The sequence below is a fragment of the Macrobrachium nipponense genome, chromosome 24 (genome assembly GCF_015104395.2).
Source record: "Macrobrachium nipponense isolate FS-2020 chromosome 24, ASM1510439v2, whole genome shotgun sequence".
Lineage (NCBI taxonomy): Eukaryota > Metazoa > Arthropoda > Malacostraca > Decapoda > Palaemonidae > Macrobrachium > Macrobrachium nipponense.
The window spans coordinates 65,469,086-65,491,829 of NC_061091.1; the positions used below are offsets into that span (position 1 = coordinate 65,469,086).

The following is a 22,744-nucleotide window of genomic DNA, read 5'->3' on the forward strand; positions in this document are numbered from 1 at the left end:
ATTCTTCCGCCGTGCGCCCCGGAACTAGTTCGCGTTTGTTTACGTTGCTTACGACGCTAAACCGCGTAAGACGGAACGACGCAAAATATTATTTTTTATATTTTTATGGGGGCGCGTTCGTAACCACGAAACATCGTAAGTCGAGACCAGCGTAACCCGAGGACTTACTGTACCGTGTTTTATCAGTGACGAGTCTTATATGTTTGTATTTTTATCAATTCCCAGCCTTGAAAATGCATCGAAGTGATGTGAAACGTCGGCAATAAATTGTGTACTACGCTGAGACATGCCTTTACCTCTCCACCCTGTGATATATATATATATATATATATATATATATATATATATATTATATATATATATATATATATATATATATATATATATATATATATATATATATATATATATATATATATATATATATATATATAGATATATATATCTATTTATATATATATATATATATATATTATATATATATATATATATATATATATATATATATATAATTATTTATAATATATATATATATCTATATATTCTATTTATATATATCTATATAACTATATCTATTATATCTATATAGATAGATATATATATATATATATATATATATATATATATATATATATATATATATATATATATATATATATATATATATATATATATATACTATATACTATATATTATATATATATATATATATTTGGTACAAGAGTAAAGAAAAGATCGATTTTAAATGAAGTACTATACTCTGTTTTTTTTCATCTGTCCTTCCGCCTATGGTGTTTGTGTATGGTAACACTGCGTCCCGGTAAATAGTTACGCTGTGTGTAAGTGTTAGGTTAAATAAAAGGATATCTGGGTGTACATTTGCAACTGAAAAGTGTTTTAATAATTTACTGTATGCGTATTACACCGTTAATATTCGAAATAGGATATTATTATAATTGTTGAATGTGAGCTGAATGTAACTATCTAAAGTCCGGGACGCAGTGTTACCATGCGAAAACACCACAGGCGGATGGACAGATGGAAAAAAACAGAGTATAATTAGCAAGTACCCTTCTTTCATGCAGTAATTGCATCAGCTCATACCATGTGAGATTAGCCCCCGCTGTTCAACATCAGAATGTGCATGACACTTTACTTAACTATTTTAGTTAGTATAGTGGGTGTATCTGTGTTACCCACTGGAAACAATTATTTTTGCGTTTCCAAGTTGAACAAAGACTGAGGTTATGTTTGCGTTCACCAATATTGGTTATTATCCAATAAACTAAACATCTTGTGAATAAGTTACACCATAGGGGGACTACAATTTTGACGAGTGCTTCATCGCCAACAGGATTTTAACTGTTGCCTAGTTTAGAAACAATGATAGACATTGACTTTACCAGTGATCAGTTTTGAATCCCACTGGTGTCAAAGTACTTACCAATTATAATCCCGCTGGGGTGTAAGTTTATTCCAAAGGTATAGTGAATTAGATATTAAATTATATATTTGGTTTAATATTTGTCAATATAAAAAGTCTTGCATGTATATATATGGGAAAAATTTGTTGCGAGTGTATGTACTGTCAACCCCCGCTTATCCACGGCTCTTTTTGTGGAACATATACGTACCATCACGTCACAGATTATTTGATGAAAACTTGCCTTTTCCCGGATTTTTTCATAAAGCAATTACTGTATTTTCATGTTTTCAGAACTAAATGTTTTAGGATTACAGTGGACCCCCATATTCGCATTCTCTGCATTCGTGTATGAACGTATTTGTGGATTTCTCTCTGGAATATATACCCCCATTGTTCGCGTAAAATTTGCATATTTGTGGTATTTTTTTTCTGAGAAATATCCACAAAACTCTTTTTTTATTTCCATTATAAGTTGCACTTTTTGTGAAAAAACTATTAAAACAAACACGAATGAACATTTTTTGTGGGTTTTTCTTGAGTTTTACCTAACAAAATAGGCAGTTTTAAGCATTTTTTTAAGGGTTTCAACTATTTGCGGGTACTAAAGATTTGGGGAGGGGTGGTTCTGGTCTGGTACGCATTCCCCCAAATACGGGGGGAACCACTGTATGATCCATAAAGGAAGACAATCAGAACTAGAATGTGGACGGTAAATTAGAATTTTTTCCTTGTTTACATATCTTAAAGGAAAGGTTTGGGGATGGTGTTGAATACAGTGATTACACTAAGAAAAATAAGTGTTTTCTTTTTTCATGATTTTCAGTGAGTTGAACTATTTACCAGGGGCAATTTTTTTTTCGTGTATGAAAAATACATGTGAAGGAAAGGAAAAACTTGAAAAAGGTGATAAATGTTAAAAAAAAAGTCCTTGTGCTATCACATGCCCATAACTGTGATCCTGCAGAAAAAAGCATCCCTAGAAATAGCGAATTGCTGGTCTATATAATATTGACTTCCTATCTAAGAAAAAGGGTCATTGGGAAAGCATTTTCATTTATAAAGAAGTATTATTACATTTGATGGCATGTAAGACCCCTTTTTCCACAAAATATAACCCAGGGTCACACTTTTTTTTCTCAGATTCTGTAGACTACCAGTACATTACTTCTATCCAGCCAAATTCCATAATGCAGTTAATTTATTACTGGTATTTATTCAGATTTTTTTTTTCATAACTATTGATCTTAATGTTACAGTAATAACCCTCATAACTGGCACCTGTGGACAAAAGGGTTGTATTGCTCAGATTGATATATTTATGTAGCAAATGAAAGACATGCATATGCATCGATGCATTACACAGCAGACAAACTATGCACAGCAACGTCCTTACTGTATGTTTGGTGCGCTCTGTGTGTGTGTGTGTGAAATCTTTTTTTTTTTTTTTTTTTTTTTATAGAATTTGGCATTTTATTGCTCTCTTGGATGGTTTTTTTTTTCTTTCGTTCTTTCTTTCTATAAAGAGAGAGAGTACTTGACTTTAAATGGTGGAGCCTCTGATCAGCTTGTTAAATTGAGAACCAAGACTAGAGTATTGTACTGAAGCTGAGAAAAAGTTCCCAAGAGGAAACAAAATTTCATGTGCATCCTGTGACTTGTGTTGGATCCAAGAGAAGATCACACCACCATGAAGGTCAAAGCTTGACTGGATCCAGTGTGCTTGTTGATATAAATGTCTCTGCCAAGTTATTTATTGTCGTGTGTCAGCCCTGTGTTATTACAGTCTGAGAGAAATTAAGAATCAACTTGATTAGTTTGTGTATTTCAGTTGCCACTGTCAGTTTATAAATGACTGAGTTTTATGTAATTGTATCAAATTTTTTGTACGTTCCTGAATATGAAGCTTTTTCACATTGGCTATAAACACGTAGTATATGTTACGTCATGATACTCATGTACATATAATACTAAATTAATTAAGGCAAAGTTAGCCCATGACTATGTGGCCAAGTGCCTTCAAACCAAGGGAGGGATGGCCACTATGTATATTAAGAATTCAGTTTTTTTCTTTCACTGTACTTTGTATGACTACTTTGAAAGAAATATTTACAAGTAAAGATCAGTGCATATCAGATGTGTGAAGTCGTATCCTTTATGTAATAATAGTAATGTGAATAAATTGACCCTATAATCTGGACTTCCCCAGTAGGTATGCCCCATTAACCTGACATTATGATTTTACTTGCAACTTGAATGCTCCAAGTATCAGTTAATATTGTGTACCTGTCAAACTAGCCCAATTCATAGCTGATGTTCCACAAGGAATGGTCCTTTGTTGCACTTCATTGTTTTAATTGGTATTAAATTGAAAAGCTCATTGTTATATATTAGCTTAGGATGGTTTGAATGAGAGAACTAATTAGTTTCATAGTTAACTAGAAATGATATTGTAACGTTGGATGCGAAGGAACACACCAGTTTTTATGAAAGACAAAATTTTCAAAAGTTTGCTTAGAATGTGCACCATTATCTTAGAAATGCTACTACATACTATAAACACTTTAGTCAAAAGACTTCACCTATCATTGCTGTTGATTTAGCATTGATGGTTGATGGTGAACAAAATTAGCAGCCTGTCACAAGCAGTTTGAAATTGGTTAAACAGCCATAGATTTGCCTACCACTATGGGCTACCTACCCTACCAGCTACAGGTAGATAGAATGAATGAAGTGAATAGTACTTATTTCACTTCAGAAGTAAAGTAGAAAATATACACCCCCTCTCCCTCATTGTGATACAGTTCACAAAAACAAAAAAGACAATTCCCAATTCATTAATTTAAACATTAAAACTGTAACCCGTGTCCATTAATTCCTTAATCGTTTCAGAATTTAGTGTTACATGGTCACTACCCCAACATGTTCCAGTGAGGGTTGATTGAGCTTAACCAAAGCACATAACAAAAAATGAGTTGGAAAAATTCTCATGTCTCGCATCAGAACCAAGATATGATGGTGTTGTTCATTTCAGCAACCCTAATACAGGCCACAGTTCTAACCTTAATTGGAGCTTCTGAGAGATTTGAAAATTTAATAACAACAAGTACTAATGACAATCTATAATGAGGGTCCCAGTTATCTGCTTGCATCAAAGAGGAAAACTGTTTGTTGAGTCCTACAAACCATTATGCAGATGTTAAGCACAGTTGACTATCATGAAAATTTTTATTCATTCCAGTTACTATGTCCTTGGCTTTCTCCCCAAAAGTTTCAGCTAAACCTGCTAATGATAGTAGAGTTTGATAACCCCCTGACATTGCATTATGAGGAAGACTTACATCCATATTAGGCTTAGGTATAATAGACAAGCAATCAGATTAATTATGGTTCTTCAAACAAGGTATACACAACCCCCTAAAGACTACTTGCCTTCTGGGAATCTCAATATAAAAGTGGGTTTACGTGTTAGGCTGTGTTTGAAAAATTAGGAAAAGAAAAAGAATGACTCCTGATGAGCAGAAACGAACCAAGATCCAAAATAGAACCAGCCTTAATATATGAAGCTGAATGAAGTAGAATGAAAATTGATTCTTATGGAATTAGAAATGCAAGGTAGACACCATCTGGAAGTTATATTGCTGGACACAGAAATTAACAAATACAGATAAAAGCAAACTAATTTATGCAGGAAAGAACACAGTAATTAACAGTTGAAAAAGAGAGAAGTGCTCTAAGATACAAATAACATGTACATATTGCACAGTATGCTGAGGTATGCTAATGCCAGCTAAATATCATTGAAGCTTGTCTCCGTAGGAGCTGGTACTTAATAAATGAATGTCTAGTTTTATTAAAATCATTGGAAGAGGTCACAGAAGTGTTCAAAAGAAGGAAGTGTGGAATGGAAAACATTGTAGACCGATTCCACAGATGCCATGCTTTACAATCTTTGATTGTTTTTGAACCGTTTCCAGCCGGTGCTAGAAGATTATCCTATTGTTAATACCTCAGGTTTGTTAGCTATGAAAAATACAAATGGATTAGAAATTTGTCATTTTTAGCAAACGCAAGCTTATGATGACTAGAGAAAAGCAAATAGAAAGTCTTGTCAGGAAAATGGCTTCATAATGCCAGTGGTCTGTTAAATGTGAAATGTACTGTAGTACCATAAAACAAACATAGCAGGTGGTGTCTCAGATGCGTGGGATTGCAAAATTTGATTGAGTGAGGGATAACGCCTAAAATGTAAGAGAACTAATAGGGAAGAGGCCAGTGTTCCAGTGGCAAATTGGGCCTTAACTTGAATAAGTACGATAATGACCGGCGTATAGTGAGAAAGTCATAGTAATACAAATAAGAGGGGCTGCATCAAGCTGGGGAAAAAGGACTTGGTATGAAGAAAGAAGTAGTAAAGAGAGAGTCAAAAGTTTGCCATCACAAAATGGTATAAGATGCCAATTTCAGAAGTAATTTTTTATTTCAAAGTACTATAATACAGGCAGTCCCATAAAAAGGCTCATTAAGTATACTGGCTGAACTGAAGCTGCAATGTGAATAAATATACAGTAACCTTAGAGGTGTAGGAGATGTGGAAGTCCTGAAGACTGGATGAATGCTCAGGAAATGAGGGAGACAGAGGAAAGCTGTAGATAGATAATGAGGTTGAAATAGAGTTGAGGAGATGGATAAAAAGTATGGAGATTTGTGTCCTTTAAGGAGTCATGCTAAAAAGGAGACCCGGGGTTTTTAAGTCATGTAGGCTTTGTAAGTGCATTGTGGAAAAATGGGCTTACTGTGTTGGAAACTAATATTGCCACGTCAAATAGATCTGTCTCTGCTATTGTTGATGTTATCCACAGGCACCAAGGTACCCTGTAGTAAATATTTTAGAAGCATTTACAGATTTAGGCAAATTTAGCAGCAGTGAAAAAATAGTAAAGAACAGCAGCACTCTGGATGTTTATTATACTATTTGTAATAATTGGCCCCCTTTTCACTTAAATCAAAATGGTTTTTGTCTTGCTTTGTAAGTTGAAATGATTAGATGTTTCTTATACTGCTCCATTTCATGTTCAGAATTTGTGTCTGATAGCATTCGTTAAGAAGTGGATATTTCCACAGGTCAAAGCGGTCAGGATTCGTTCGAGGACAGAAGCTTGGCCAAAGAAGCGTCACCCGTGCCCCTATTGCGAATACTCTACACCTAGAAAAGACCATTTGAAAAAGCATATCAGAACTCACACAGGCGAGAAACCTTTTGCGTGCCCTCATTGTCCATACAGATCATCTCAGAAATATAATTTAAAAAGTCATGAGTTCATTCATAAACTGTAAATGGGTTTTATTGTGGTCTTGACCTTTGGAATTTTTTCTCTCTGTGATATGCTGTATGTTTATAGTTTACTTTACATTTCATGTTCTGTTATGTATGTTATTAATGGTATCTAGTATTTGTTGTGCAATATGATGCAGTTTTATTAGGAATCTTTGAAGTGCATTGTTCTTTTGTTTTATGTGGGTAGGATCGCCGTGAAACTTATAGTTTGTTACCAAAATGTTATTAAAGAGTTAGGTTTATTCAACAGATTGAAACTGACACTAGCTTCTTTAGTACAGTGGATTTGGAGCAAGGTAGCACTTACCTTGTAAGAAATTGATTTTAACCTCTGTGATGTACTAATAGGTGTTATATCTGTTGCATTATTTGTGCATAGTGCTAATCATGGCAGAGCTTCAGTTTATTTTGTAAATATTTTGTATGATATGGTTTTGGTTAATACCTAGTCATTGATTTTGCTTTTCCACCTTGACTAATTGAACTGTAGTTATTGTCAGCTTTGTATTTCATTTATGATGTTCCTAAAAGGGATTACTAGTAGTTTTAGTGACACTTGTGCTTGGCACAATCTCATCAGATTGTTATTCTTTGATGAATAGAGAAAATCAGCTGCTGGATTTTCCGATCTTGTTTATGTGGAAGTATGTAGTGAACTCGTTAATTCAATGAAGTAATCATCTATACTGGCAGTCCCTGGTTATTGGCAGGGGTTCCGTTCCCCGGGGGTGTGCCAATAAGTGAAAACCGCCATTAACCGAAACTCAGTGATAAATAGCTCTTATGGCGCAGCACCATAAGCACCCTTTATGGCGCCGATAACCGCAACTCTTCTCGTTATGGCACTAGACATGCACCATAAAACCGGATTGCCGATAACCAAGGACTGCCTGTACATTGTTGTTCTGTGTCTGGTGATATGGCAGAATTGTGTTTACTTTTTGAAGGTTGCCCTCTATGTACATTTCTCTGATTGATCGAAAAACTACAGTACAGTAATTTGATATAATGAATCAACAAAATTCCACTTTTCAATTTGTCAGTTCCATAATCCTAATGGATTATTTACTACACATATATTCTGTAAGTGAAAGCAGGGTGCTGAGATTATTGTAATGCCTACGATGTGTGATCTACTTAGATGTGATTTTAAAGTTCTTGCAAGTAAAAATTTTGGATGTTTAACCCTCAGTGGACGGCTAACTCATATGAGCATATTAATATTACGTGTCATACGTTTTGGAAGAATTTAGCGGGAAAGATGTTTGTATCACTTCAGTGATCCATAAATGACTAATGGCAGCTGAGGTAGCTCTGCAAAGGGCAGAGGGTGATCAGTATGCCTTTAAGCTTGATGGGGAATTGTATTGCCCCTCTATTCCATACAAATACCCAGGGGTTGTTGTTGGTTTTAGTTCTTATCATTTATGATAGGATTTCAGTTGCAATTGTAATTTTACAAGAAAAGTTCAAAGAAATATCAGAAAAACGTGCATACCTCACAAAAAGTTGCGGAATTTCCCCATCTTGGTAAATCTTGTATAAATATTTTAAAATAAATCTACTCAGAATTTGTTACTGATTTTATTTCTTATCAGTTATATTTGTGTGAGCTGTAATTATAATTTTGATTTTACAAAATGAATTCACTGTTAGAAAAAACATGCATAACGTGGTAAAATTTACGAGTGTCTTGGAAAAAGAGGGCCTGCACAGGGCTTGTAGATATTCAATTTCAACTTCCCATGGAAGGTACAGAAAACTTTTCAGAATTCTTACACCATGTAAATTTACATATCTTCTTTCCACTGATGTGTTTTTTCTTAGATTGGCCAAACTTGAAGTTTGTGTGGGGGGCTAGGGGGGGTGAGTTATATGTATTATTTACCTTGTCCCTTAAGGATTAATATTCATCATTATTAATCTTCTCTTGGTAGTGGTCTGCAGTGGAAAATGTGTTGTAACTTGAGTAAGCTAATTTTGATAAGTACTGTATGTGAATAACATTAAAACTTTTGGGTAACTTTTGTATTTTTTTTTTTTTTTTTTTGTAAATTAAAAATATCAGGATATATATTTCTGAAAAAGGATGTTTTTAATCGTGAAAGGTTTTGCATGCTCATCCATTAATGGTAAATTTCTTGACATAAAACATCGTAAGGTGTGTAATAGAAAGCTGTGTAGAAAGAAAATGAACTTTCTTGACATAGAAAAATTATAAATGGTTCCAGTGATGACCCTGTATCATTTGCAGTAGTACTGCTTTTTATTGTTATTGTTGTGTGATTAAAGGTTAACCAGGCTCTTAAGTCTCAATTTACTTCAAGGGCCATGGTATTTTTTTCAAAGATGGTATTAAGAGCTTGCAGAAATGACCAAAAAGAACAGAACAACACTAAAAGGCAGAAGGATTGTACCCCTTCAGCAAGATTTAGAATTAATTTTGTTGGGACAATCTGAAATGACCCAAATAACAACTCAGCCTGTGTTGCCAATGATTGAATTTAAAAAAAAATGTTCCAACTAGAAGACAGCCCACATTGATCTCTACATTAGCGTGTGGCAAAATTGAAACATCCTACGGCTTCAAGTATGACCCATCATCAACTGATCCTGTTGTGCAAGTGCCCACCTGCTGAGTCTTGGAAAAAGTTCAGGGCAAGCATCTTCTGACATGTATATTCATACATTTGAATAATTTGGGAACAATGATCACTTCAGAAATCTAACCCCAAATTGTCATGAATAGGTAAGAAAACCTCATAGTCCAACACTTTAAAGAAGCAAAGGAACAAGTGGCAATTCTGATGAAGGAGAGAAAGAAGAATAAGGAATTTTGGCATTCGGTGCCGTCGGAGACATAAAGCCTTCCCAAGATGACTCGGCCAACTTCCTCTTGTATCTCCTCTTCCTACCAAAAGGCTTCCACTGCTCCGGGGGACCAGTCACGACGCTCCTAACAAGGGCTACTTACACTGCGAACGTGAGATGCTCATCTGCTGCAAGTTGAATGAGGATCAGTATCAAAAGTGGCCAGAGAACGCATACATGGGCTGTTACCAATCCAAGGGAATTTTCTCTGGGGCTTACCCTGAAGCTTTGATGATTCATGTGTTTGCACGATCAAAATGCAATTACACATGAATACAGATATATATTAAAAATAACAAAACACAACAAAAAGAGAGAAAGCTAGAAATGCCAAGGTGTAGATGATCAGGAAAGAGAGGTAAGGCCCTGCTTCCTCTCTCCCCAATGGTTAATGGGTCTTGAGTGATCAACCTCATTTTATTTTTAAACCGGTCCAGCTGTACATTTTAGAAATTATCCCGTAAGTAAAGACCAAAGATTTGTAAGTTTTGAAAAATACAAATTGATGAAAAAATTGTTATTTTTTTCTGTAGCAAAATTTACGATTGTCTTGTTAAAGAGACTCCAAAAGGGTTGTAAATAAGTTTTTTTTTTTTTTTTTTTTAACTACTCTTGGAAGGTAGGGAGAATTTTTTTTGAATTTTTTTTTTCTTGTATAGCATGTACATTTGCATATCTTCCTCTTTCCATTGATTACCCCCCACCCTTAAAATTGGACGACCTCAAATTTTCCCTGACCTGGGGCGTGCGCACACGCACACATATATATTTATTTATTTATTTATTTGTTTATTTGTTTATTTATTTATAATGTGGAAAATATAAAACCTGTTGGACCTTCTTGCTGTGTTGAATACTGTATTCTTTGTAAGTTGCCAAGTCATAATGTTTTAGTCCTATAGCCATCAGGTTAAACCTTTTAATGATGATGGCAGTTACCAAAAGTGGACCTGAAGTAAACAAGGAAAGGATTGGTTTAGCATCAAAAGAAGCTGTAGACTTCAAATCTAGAAGGATTATAGATCTCACCTGATGGAAGATGGGTATAGGTCCTACCTTTTAACAGATCTGAATTCTAATTTGGCTTCTTGGCATTGTAGGTCATGTTTTGTAATGAGCCTTGAATGTATGTAGGTACATATAGCAGTTACTGGATTTTTTTTTAATGACTCGCCCTTATGGTTGATGACATGAAACTACTTGAAGCCTCCATGTTTGCAAAGGCATTGTTGTTCATGGCAGTCTGGTTCGTCTTTGGGGACTTAAAACTGTACGTAGCAGCTTTTATGCATTAATTCCTTCTAACAGTGTACTATTCTCTATTGGTAATGCTGTAAACCTTTTTAACCTGTGCCTTGAAAGGTACGGAAGTCTGAATATTTTTTCAGGGCTGAGACACACTATAACATTTTGGGTTTTGTTTCTTCACTACATTTCAAGAGTTATTTGTCATTATTTTTTTCTTGTATTCAAAGTTCAGTTGCTTTCTGAGATGTTTAGGCATTGCAAGTCATAGAAATCTCGTCATTTGTGTTACTGTTGAATCGTCTCTACTTTCCTGGTTCTTTTTTGTACAGTTGTGTTGTTGCTGTGGTTTTATATTAAAGCTATTTTTCTTTTTACCTCCTCTCCTGGGTTCTCTTTTGCAATTTATATATATATATATGTACACATTTACAGTACAAGTATTTTTCTGATTGTTCAATAATTGTAAGAATACTGTTTTATGAGTCTTTAGTAAATGAGGGATATCTCCACAGGTGGGGGAGATGAGGGCACTGAAGAATGAACAGAAGACAACCGATATCAAGAAAATGCACCAGTGTTTGTTGTGTGTCTATTCTACAAACAAAAAGTACAATTTGCAGAAACATTATCGTATCCATACAGGGGAGAAACCATTTGCTTGTTCTCAGTGTCCTTACCGGTCTTCTCAGAAATCCAATGTTACTGCTCACATGGTTACGCATGAGAGAGCAAAAGGTGTGTTGAGATAAGAGAAACGCGTTTTGTCTCTGTTGAGTCGAATTGAAGTGGACTGCTGCTTGTTGTAAATTAGATATTCAGATATGTAGAAATTTTAACCAACTGGTTTACTGATGTGAGTTGGTTAATTGTTGATGAAGTTCTTTCATTTGAAATGAGAAATTGAGAATGCTTCAAGAAAATTGAAGTTGTGGTTTTGAACATGTTTATTCTTCAAAACTAATTTTTAGTCCAAAATATGTAAAACCCTGTTGATGTACAAAGTATGTAGTGGGAGTTTTTTTTTCTTTCTAGCTTAAAGGTCATTAGAAATGTAGCAAAATTGTATGTATGTAGATTGCTGTGATATATTTTAGTTAGAAGTGACATTCTTGGTAGCAGTATCTCTGTCAGGTTGGTACCCTTCTTTCAGTGTTCATTCCACTTTGTGAAGAGTTTCTCCCCATAGAATCTCAAAACTTACATGGATAGAATAGTACTTTTGATATTGCTGTACCCAAATTGAATAGTGCAATGGTTTGGGAAGGAGTTACAGGTGGCTTCACCACTAGAGGACCATGGCGCATCACCCTTTGCCAACCTCATGTGTAAAGATTTCACCAGTCTATTAATAGAGTCCCTATCTCTTCACGGCTGGAGACTACCAAGTATCTCCTGTGAGCGAGAGGCTTTTCTCACAAAGCTGCGGGCCAGATGTCCAGCTATCTCAGGAGATCTTCGTCAGCAGTTTACCAGGGCAAGTGGGCTGTCAACTATGATTGGTGTTGTTGACAGGGTTTCTCTCCACTCAGAACTTCTGTTAAGCAGATAACGGATTTCCTGATCTTTCTCAGGGATGAGAAAGGTCTTTCCGTCTCGGCTGTCAGAGGCTACAGGGCTGCCATGGGGTTGGTTCTGGACTTGAAGGCTGTGGACATCTCTTCATCCTGGGGAATCTCATTGTTGTTCTGGAGCTTCAAACAATCATGTTCATCAAGAGAACTCAAACCTCTGACTTGGGATCTTACGCTGGTCCTGAGTAGTCTCATTTGAGCTCTATTCGAGCCGCTATGTCAATCATCAGACAGGAATCTGGCTCTGAAGACAGTTTTTCTGTTGGCCTTGGCTTCCTTGAAGAGAGTTGGAGAACTTCATGGCCTAAGTTATGACGTTAAACACACCAGGGGTGGAGGTCTGTGGTCTTCGAATTTGTTCCAGAATTCGTGGCTAAGACTCAAAATTCCTTGATTCATAATGACAGATTTGCCTCATTTTCTATACCATCTCTGAATGAGTTTGTGGACAGCGATTTGCACGATTATTGCTTTGTCCTATCAGAGCTCTGTGCAGCTATCTAAAAGGACCTGTCACCTAAGGTTTAGGTGTCGTAGACTTTATGTTAGCACGGGCCGGTTCGGAAGAAGTGTCCAAGAACGCAATTTCATTCTGGCTGCATCAGTTAATCTGGCATATTCCTCAACTGCTGGTTCTGTCACGGAGTCTGTGCAGGTTAGAGCACATGACATCAGAGGAATGGGTTCCTCTCTGGCATTTAAGAACTTCTGTTCATAGGATTTTGAATGCTGGTTCCTGGCTTCTGCAAACCACATCCACTTCCTTTTACTTGAAGGACATTGCTTACTTGAAGGACATTGCCCACAGGTCCTTGGGTCCGGTGGTAGCTGCCCAACAAGTTGTGTAGCTCATCCAGTGCTACTAGCGGGACAGTTTGTATCTTACCCAAGATGATTGTGTTGAAGAGAGAATGAGTGAGTTGGCTGGTCTCCTTTCTCTTTTTTTTTCCATTTTTCTTCCTACAGGTGGGTTGAAGAATAGACATGTCATATGCTGGAACTGGTCTGATACATGTGTGTGTGTGGCAGTCATACTGGTTGCTTTTATTTGTTTTGTTCCGATACAATAGACAAAACTGCTTCTCAATAACACATAATTCTGTCTCTAGCAAGGGGAGGGAGGAGTGATTACAAACCCCTTTGGCTTACATGGTTTGTTGCTTGGACAGACAGTTCTCTTTACCTTTCATGAATGCTGAGAATCTGGTCATATATGGTTAAGACCAAAGGTTTTTCCTGTGTATGAAAAAATGACAAATTTTTAATAAATTTGTATTTTTCATGGCTAACAAACCTGAGGCCTTAATGTTTACTGCCTACCTCTAGCCGCCCCTCGCATATCCTGGGTTGGAAGAAAGACTGACATGTCACAAGGTCCCAAGCCCAGTTGGTGACCAGCTTCCACTTCTTATACACATGAGTTGCCAGATGCCACAGTTTCCTTGCTTTACAATTATCCTATTGTTAAGACCTCAGGTTTGTTAGCTATGAAAAATACAATAAAAAATTTGTCATTTTGTAGGCGAAAGACACGGGAGCGGAATTCTTCTTTGAAAGATTAAATCTATTATTGTTTGATTTATGTTTTCTTTTCGTGTAGTGACTACATATTTTTTGTTAACTATTCAGTTACATAAGTTTTGTTCTGTAGCATGATCATAATGTTCATGCATCAAAGCAGTGACTAAAGGTGCATATTTATGCCTTTCTATCTTGGGTGAAATCATTAATCCTGTGCATTTTATGGACAATTGTTCTTACTTCATTGACAGTATCTTGTGTTCAGGTCTTAATGTCTGAGAGTGAAATTTTAATGTCATATCTGATTCATTTCTTTCTATAGCAAACGTGTAATATGAAGTACTCCTGCTGTTTGTGTTTGTTAGCATATGGGAGCACGTAGATGAGGGTGTCAAAAGTACTACTATATGAATTCGTTACTTGAACGTCATTCGAAGAAAATGTATCTTGGCCATCCATAAAGGTGGTTTGGGATGAATAGTTTATTTTCAAACATGGGAAAATTTTGATTTTTTCTTGAAAATAGGGACCAGCATTGTAGGGGTAGAATTTTACTTGTAGAAAAATGTGGGTATTTTGAGTTGTAAACATATGTATATATTTGGGAGGAATTGCTGCACTTCATTCACTTATCAATTTTGGGAGAATGGATGAAACACGTAGTGTAGGGGGATTGTTTCTTATACTTAGTAATGACTGTCTATAGCAATTGGTAGGTATGATATCTAAAGAGCAGGTTTTACACCTAAAAAGAAAAATAATGTACTGTACTTACATTGAGAATTTGCTCTGCATCCAAGTATAGGTGCCATTTAAGTTGTGTATTTTGTATATTCGGGAAGATGATTTATAGGCCAGTTGATTAGTGTAATGTATACCCTTATAAATACTACCTTTTGTAAGAGCAGGAGTTTGAAATGGTAACAAAGTATCTTCTTATCTATTATGGGGTTTTATAAAAAAACTATGAATGCCCACATGTAAAGTTAGGGTGACATTGGTTGATTTAACTTTACATGGGCAAAGCAAGATCTTGTAAAACTTCTGCAAGTGATGATGAGCTGTGATTTTAGTCGTATGATTTTTTTTTTTTGGTATATTTTGTAAGATCAGTCCTTTTCATTGTTTTAAGAATAGGTATTTCAACTGTTGTGGTGTTTTCATTCAGTATTGGATTCTTCCAGTAATTGCATTCTGTGAGGTTGTTTATGACTTCATATGTAATTGGTTGAAGTTGGTATTTTTGCGTAAATGAAATGGAACTCATTATGCAAGAGATTGATTGTCGTGGGGAATTGAATGTACAAGTAGTAAAGTATGGATGCTATTTTTTTACACTAAGGTGTTTGGTTTCAGCTTATTTGAAACCATTTGTGTGTATGTGTGTGTGTTGTGTGTCATGGACAAGGTAAATAGCATTTAGTCAAATTTTGGAGGAAGCAAACTATTGTTACATGTTTCTGTCAGGGAATGCTGGTTAGTACTATCAAGACTCACAAGGCTTGAAATCATCATTTATTGTGTCTTCAGTGGGGTAATGTTGTGCATCATTATTGTAAAGTGTCAGTACTTACTGTGAATCGCGTTTCAAAGAACGGAAGCTATAGTCAAACTGAATTTGTCTAGAAAGGTAGAAAGATAGTAATACTGTTCATTCATGGGTTAGCACTTTCAGAAATTGTAAACTTTTACTGGCTTTCCAATCTTTCTTGTATACTACTATATTTATTTTGTCACTGAACTAGAGGGATTAAAACTAAGTTGAAGGTCAGCTTCTTATGACAGTCCTTCCTACCACTCAGTGACAACCCTCCTCTTACACATGTATATAGTGTGTGGGTGTATGTATGTGGCTTACATAGCTTTAATGCATTGTATCCATTTGGTGTTTTCTGTTGCCTACCACTAAATTGTAGGGCAGGTTTCTAATCTGAATATTCTTCAGTATCTAGAAAAAAAAAAGAAAAAAAACCGTCTGTGAGAGCAGTTTTGGGTTGTGGTGTACCTTTTAGGAACTTTTTATCAAAGGTACGAGTGGTAGATTGTAAGTATTGGTCTAGTCTCCTGAAGTAGGCGTAAAAAAGAAATCTTGACATTTCTAACTGCAATATGTAGTTGTATCCATGTTACAGAGTTGTTCACTTTATGGGTAGGTCAATATGTCATAGTTTGGGCGAGGATAACTGTCTAGGCAGAAATGTGACTTGATTTTTTTTTTTATACAGATGTAGCAATACATTGTAATCCCTGACCATTTGCACTGTGTATCCAAAGGTATATGAATATATCCAAAGTACTACTGAAAAGGAGCAGTAATTAGACTATGTTACATCTAGACTACCTGACAATCATGCCATAACCCTGCTTAGCCTATGAAAATAAACAGTAACTTAAAAGATTACCTGGGATCCATAGAAAGAAGAAAAAGAATGATTAGTTTCTGGGTGTATGTATAGTAAACACAAACTAACCAAAAATACTGTTTCAGTAGCTTAACCTACAAACTACTTTTTCAGTACATCCAAAGATATTGTATGTAATGTTTGTTCCTATGTATGTAGTGAATGCAGTAAATTAAAAGTGTAATGAGAAAATAAAAATTCAGAGAGACCTGATTACCATTAATGTTGAACACTCTCTCTCTCTCTCTCTCTCTTCGTCTCTCTCTCCTCTTTCTCTTCTCTCGCTCTCTCTCTCTCTCTCTCTCTCTCTCTCTCTCTCTCTCTCTCTCTCTCTCATTGTCAGATCTCACAAGATTCCTTGCTTTTCATCTGCTATTTAACCGGATCCAGCTAGGCGCTAGAAACTATTATATTGTTAAGACCTTAGGTTTGTAGCTATGAAAAATACAAATTGTCTTAGAAAATTTACCATTTTGACTTTTTTTGTAGTTATGTAATGGTATCACTGAGAAAGTGCTGTCAGGGGTATAGTTTGGACAGAGGAAGTGTGAATGATTGTTGTATTATGTATGGGAAATTTGAATGTCCTGTAAATAGTGATGTGGGCAAATGTTGGAAGTCATATTAGGAAAGTTTCTTGTAACCATTGTCCTTAAAGAGGTGTTTAGCAGTTTTGGGGTGCTGAGGTCAGAATGAGAATTAAGTTCCCACCCAAGAAGTAAAAGATTTGTTTTTGGACTTTGACTTCTTTTCTCTTTCTCCCTTTTCTGTCTGCGCTTCCCATCCCAAATGTGCGCACGCACACACACACACACACACATCTTCAGTTTGCTTCCATGACTTCAATTTGCTTCCCTCTTGTCAACGTTCTTGATTGCGTCCAGTTTTTTTTTTTTTTCATGATAGCATTGACAGACTTTTACTTTCATTAGAATGCTTCATCAGTTTAAGAAAATTGTCAAAGTAAAGGGAAGCTCCCTTTTGACTGTTTATTGAACTGCTCTTACAAAGAGTTGTCAGTGTTTGCATCAAGAGAAGACTGCTGTCAGTGGTTCCAGGTGCTAATTTTATTGGTAATTGGAATTTTCTATCTTTTTACACACCTTTTCAGATTTGAATTTTGTGTGTTAAAGTGGCTTTTTTATATGGAGTGTAAATCATCTAAAGTTGTGATATTTTAAATTCCAAAAAATTGTTATATAATACTATCCATGCTAAAGATAAAGTACTGAAAAGACTGTTGTCAGTATGATGTATTTTTTGCTGGCAAATATTTTACTTTCCACTTTTGAATTGAAAGAATTTAGTGGAAAGGTTATTTTGGGCTTTGTGAAGTATTAAGATTGATGGAAATACTAATTTAGGTAACTCATCTTATTACAGACATTGTCTTAATCGTACCAGAGAATGTATTTTTTGTTTTTAAAGGTCTATGAAAATACGTTCCTAATGCTGTTGTGAGTTTTGTTACATTTGGTTGGTACTTAGGGTACTGTAGAAAATATTTTTATTGTATGTATATTCATTACAGCTTGTTGTGTCCCTAATGTTCTTTGGAGTAAAATGTTGGCATCTTAATTTGCTTTTATTTTTCACACTTGCATGTGTAAATTGTTGATAGCTTATCAGAAGCTGTAAAGGACCCTGGAAATAGAAATGTTCAGTTTCTGTCTACAATGTGTAAAGTTTCCAGCACCAGCAGTCCCCGGTTACTGGCAATCCGGTTTTATGGTGCTTGTCCAGCAACAACGATAACTAATTTTGACACCTATATGCGCCAGTCACCAGTTATCTGCTCTGATCTCCGGTTATTGGCGCTGTTATCGCTGACCTGGTTATCGTCACACCGTCAGGAACAGAACCCCCCTTGAAAACCGGAGTCTTCCTGTACTAGACTTTCTAACTGTGGTTTTTCATCTGTTTGAAATCTAACTATCCGTTCTCCATTTTGGTGTTCACCAGTATGGGTAATTCAAGAACAAATCCATCAGCTAGTAAAAAATCAGATGTGGTAGCCTGCTTGAATTTAATAGTGAGTGTTGATTAATGCAAATGATTTTATTCAGAAGAAAAAAAAATTTATTGACCAAATTGGGTTTTGTTATAAAAATTGCTTCTTATTTCTGTGGATGTGGAAATCTCAGTCACTCCATACTCATCCCTGTCAAAATTGAAAAGCCTTAACAATGCAATTTTAGTTTGTGCATGGTATGACTTGCACCCCCCTCACTACCAGTGTGGGAAAGAAGTGAATAATTGGATTTAAAAAAAAATGTCAAAACAGTTTCATAACATCCCCTCTGGTAAAAATTTATTGTTTCATAATAATCCCTTGTAGTATATTTTGTCTAAATAGCAATTTGAGTCACAGGAAGAGGTGGCCAAACATTCCAATCAAAGCCATGTACTGCAGGAGTAGTGGAGCATTGAAGACCGCAAGTTCCGAGGCAGCTTCTTGAAAATGAAGTTGTGAATGCTAGGTTGCATTCAGGTTGGCAGACAACAGTAACCACAGACGGCAAAGTAAGATTTCTAGAAAGCATGCAGTGAGCAAAATTGGCGTAGTTTATTCAAGTTGACAAAGCCATACATAGTGTTGCAGAACTGCAGCTACTTCTGAAAAACCACACATAAGTCTCTGCTAGATAACTTATATCTGAGAAGATGACAGTATCTTAGCTAGTTGTTGATCTTTTAAAAATAAGTCTATATCACAATTCTTCTTCAGAGCAGAATAGATCTTGGGATTGTCACCGATACCTGTTTTAGTGAACCCCACTTGCCGAGGTCAAAAATGGGCAGTGAGGATCATTCCTGTGTCCTTTGATTATTCCAACTTCATTAGGACTTGTCTGATGACGTCCTTGGGAGATGTCTTTTCTAACTCTCCGGACTGAATAGGCATTCAGAGTAGGATGGATGACGGGTTAAGAAGAGCTCCCTCCTCTGGTAAAATGGAAGATCAAACAGGGATGGTATCAGTGGCCTCTGTAGCAATTTGCTGGCTTGATTTGTGTTGAGAGATACTATCCTTAGTTATGCTACTAAACATGAGGATCTTCATGATGTTGACTTGATTTCAAATCATCCCTTCAGATGTCATGACTACGTGCTCTGTTGTGTTGAGAAGTGATGAAGTTTTGGTTGGACTTGCTGTTCACTGTTTCCTGGTTCTAAAGATGGAGGGCCAAGAACTTATGGCAAGAACCATCAAAGAAGGTGCAGCAGCAGTAGGCAAGGCATCAGACGACGATATACAGTGTGATGAAAAATGCCCTTGAGCTGTGAGTTGGCACTAGGTTTTCATGCGCCAGTAGTGAAAGTCATTTGCGGTGGTGGCTTGACAGGCAGAGTTTCAGGTGTGGGCAAGTTGATCTTTGACTGGAGGGCAATTGAAAGGACGAGGATCCTATTGATGATTAGAACAGCTTGAATTAGGGACTTAAGCCACCCATAACTGGGCTAACATATACACTCTAAGATGTATGAAATCTCAGAAGACTGTCTGTATAGTGATCTTCCTTACTTGATGAGCACCAGAGGCAGTAATTTAGGACGCTCATGTGATAGGATAGGTCAAAAGCAAGTTTTAAGAATTTACCATGACCAGACTTGCACAAATACCTACTGGCCATCATTAAAGCAAACATCACTAGGATAATAAAACAAATGATAGGGCAGAGAGGGACTATTTAATGAAAATTTCATATAATTTTGAAGATTTAAGGGCTACCATGCCAAAAAGAACGATCAGAATGCACCAAGTATTATCACATCAGTACTGAAATGTATTATTGGCTCTTCAAGAATAAGCTGTGACCCTAGCAAACCCACTGCCAAAAAGTTAATGGAGTGGTAAATGAACTGAGAAAGGCTGCATGGCAAAAAGAGACTGCATAAAAACCAAGAAGAAAGTGAATGTTATTATGCAGTATTAGCAAAATGAAAAACAATATTGAATCTTAAAGATGTGAAATATGATGACGGAGAGGAGTAAATGAAAAGGAGGAGGTACTACTGTGAAAAACTTCAACAGGGAAGTGTAATAGAGGCTTCTCAGTCTTGACTAGAGCAAGTATGGTGCAGCTGGTATTTTCTCATTCAACTGTAGTATTCTTTTTATTACTTGGAAATGCTCTGTTAAGGAAATCAAGGGTAATAGTTTTGTAATTTGAAAATAAAGCAGTATAGTGTATTGTGCCCACAGAATTTATGCTCTGTTTTCTCATAAACTTTAGTCCAGTCTAATGCTTTACATACATGAAGTTGCTGCGCTTTGAGGGAATCAAGCCAAACCCTGCCTGTCTATGGGTAGTTAAATCTGTACTTCATAGGTGAGAAATTTGTCATTTACTTTGACCTTATTTAAAGAACTTAGTTACTTTATCTTAAGCTATGCAAATACCCTTTAGTATATGTATTGTGATGCAAAGACCAGAAATGGTAATTGTACCTATTTTTTATTTTATTTAATTTTTTATTTATACTAACCACTATTCTTTGTTTCATTCAAAGTGTGATTGGAGTTTTGAGTCACTGATTTTTCTTGTTAGTCATACGAAGTCGTTTGAAAGTTCCAAAAGTAGTTTTCGAAGTCTTTTGAGTTACATAAAAGGGTGATGTCTTCACAGGTTGATCCTAGTCTGATTGCAGCAAGGATGCAAAGGAAGAAATATGGTTGTCCTCACTGCCCTTTCATGATTTATGACCTGTAACAGAACCAAATTGGCAAATCACTTTTACATTCACATTAGCGAGACGCCATTTGCCTGTCAGCAGTGCTCTTTTGGATCCAACTGAAAGGCCATTTTAAAGACCTATCAGTTGCTCCACATTAAGAAATTCCAAGTACTTTTTGGAAAGATTTACTCTGGTACAGTCTATTGTAAATGTTTATAGATATGTAAATTAAGTTTCTTTCTTTTGCCCCTTATAAGCAGTTGATTCGTCTTATTGTTGTATGGCCTTTTAGATATATTAATTATAGTCTGTTTACGTAAATATGTACTATATACAGTACTACTGAACAGTATAATTCTAGAGTTGTCAATATGTAGCATCTTTGTACGCTATTCAGATTTTCCCTTGACTACATAGCACAAATGTTGAGAAGGTTCAGTTTATATATAGCCATTGGTTTAGTCATTTATGCAAGTTTTTCAGAACCAAGTGGACTTGTTAAATTTGTCTAGTGATTGGTTAAATTTATCTAGTAATCTGAAATGTATCATATTGTTCTTGTTAAATTTATTTATCTAGTAATCTGGTTAAATTTATCAAGTGATCTGAAACGTATCATATTAATTGCAGATTGTGATGAAAAAGTAATAAACAAAAAACTGTAACTACCAAGAAAATGATTTTGAATACGGACTCCTGATTTCAGATGAATAGCTTACCTTTTTTCTTGAAGTACAGTGCATGTTTGTTACAAGCAACATTAAGTATATTAGCTATTTAGCGTAATTATTAACAAGTAGGGTATGTTTCATGGGCTTTAGTATTTTGACAGTAAAATAGTTCATGTATTTTACAAGTACAGGCAGTCCCCGGGTTACGACGGGTTTGGCTTACGACGTTCCGAGGTTAAGGCGCTTTTCAATTACGTTCATCAGAAATTATTTCCAGGGTTACGACAACTACAACGCTGATCTGCTAGATGAAATATGACACCAAAAATGCAAAATAATCAATATTTGAAGGTGTTTTTAATGAAAAATGCAATAAGAATGCAGCTTTACGATGTTCCGGCTTACGACGATTTTTGGCTTACGAAACGTCTTAAGAAGGGAACCCCTGTCGTAACCCGGGGACTGCCTGTACATTACTGTTTAGGCAAAGCTGCTCATTTCATTAGTAACTTTCTCTTAGTTAGAATTAAAGTTAGAATTTCTATGTGACTTAGATGAGTGGCCAGGGTGATGCCTTAAGTTTTCTGTTTTTAAGAGACAATGTTGGTCACAAAGCACTTTGAAATTGTTGGTGAGCTTATGAGTTTTTAGTGCTGTATTGCCACTCAGATACCCTGTAGTCGTTGCTTTGCTGAGTAGTCGTCTGTGGTTTTTTCAGGGCTTCGGTACTTCTCAGTTTTAATGAACATTCTTTGATATTGACAGCCATTCTCATATATGCACCCTGTATGTTTGAAATGTTCGTTTTTTCTTTTGCTTTGAGGGATTTTATCCCCCATTGTGAGATATGTTAGGAATTTTGTTTAGGTGGTGGTCATTTTTCCACAGAACCTTTATAAAGCACCTCGGTTCAAACTTTGCTTTTATAGGAAAAGATTGATATGACAATAATGATCATATTGTTTGAGTAGATGCTGTACTCAGAGGTATTAAGGGAATCATGCCATGCCATGCCCAAA

At 35.9% G+C, this 22,744-nt stretch overlaps 1 protein-coding gene across 49 annotated transcripts in view; it reads left to right on the forward strand.

Moving 5' to 3' along the window:
* LOC135205709 (myoneurin-like) overlaps positions 1-22,744 on the forward strand; it is a 406,587-nt gene that overhangs the window by 45,144 nt on the left and 338,699 nt on the right. The window contains exon 6 of one of the 49 annotated variants that reach the window (XM_064236767.1): positions 11,393-11,615. The exons of 47 other annotated variants lie outside the window; for them this stretch is intronic. In XM_064236767.1, coding sequence (XP_064092837.1) covers positions 11,393-11,615 — 223 coding nt within the window. Of the gene's footprint in view, positions 1-6,547; positions 6,776-11,392; positions 11,616-22,744 lie in introns of those variants that run through there. One more of the 49 variants, XM_064236769.1, reaches the window with a different exon arrangement.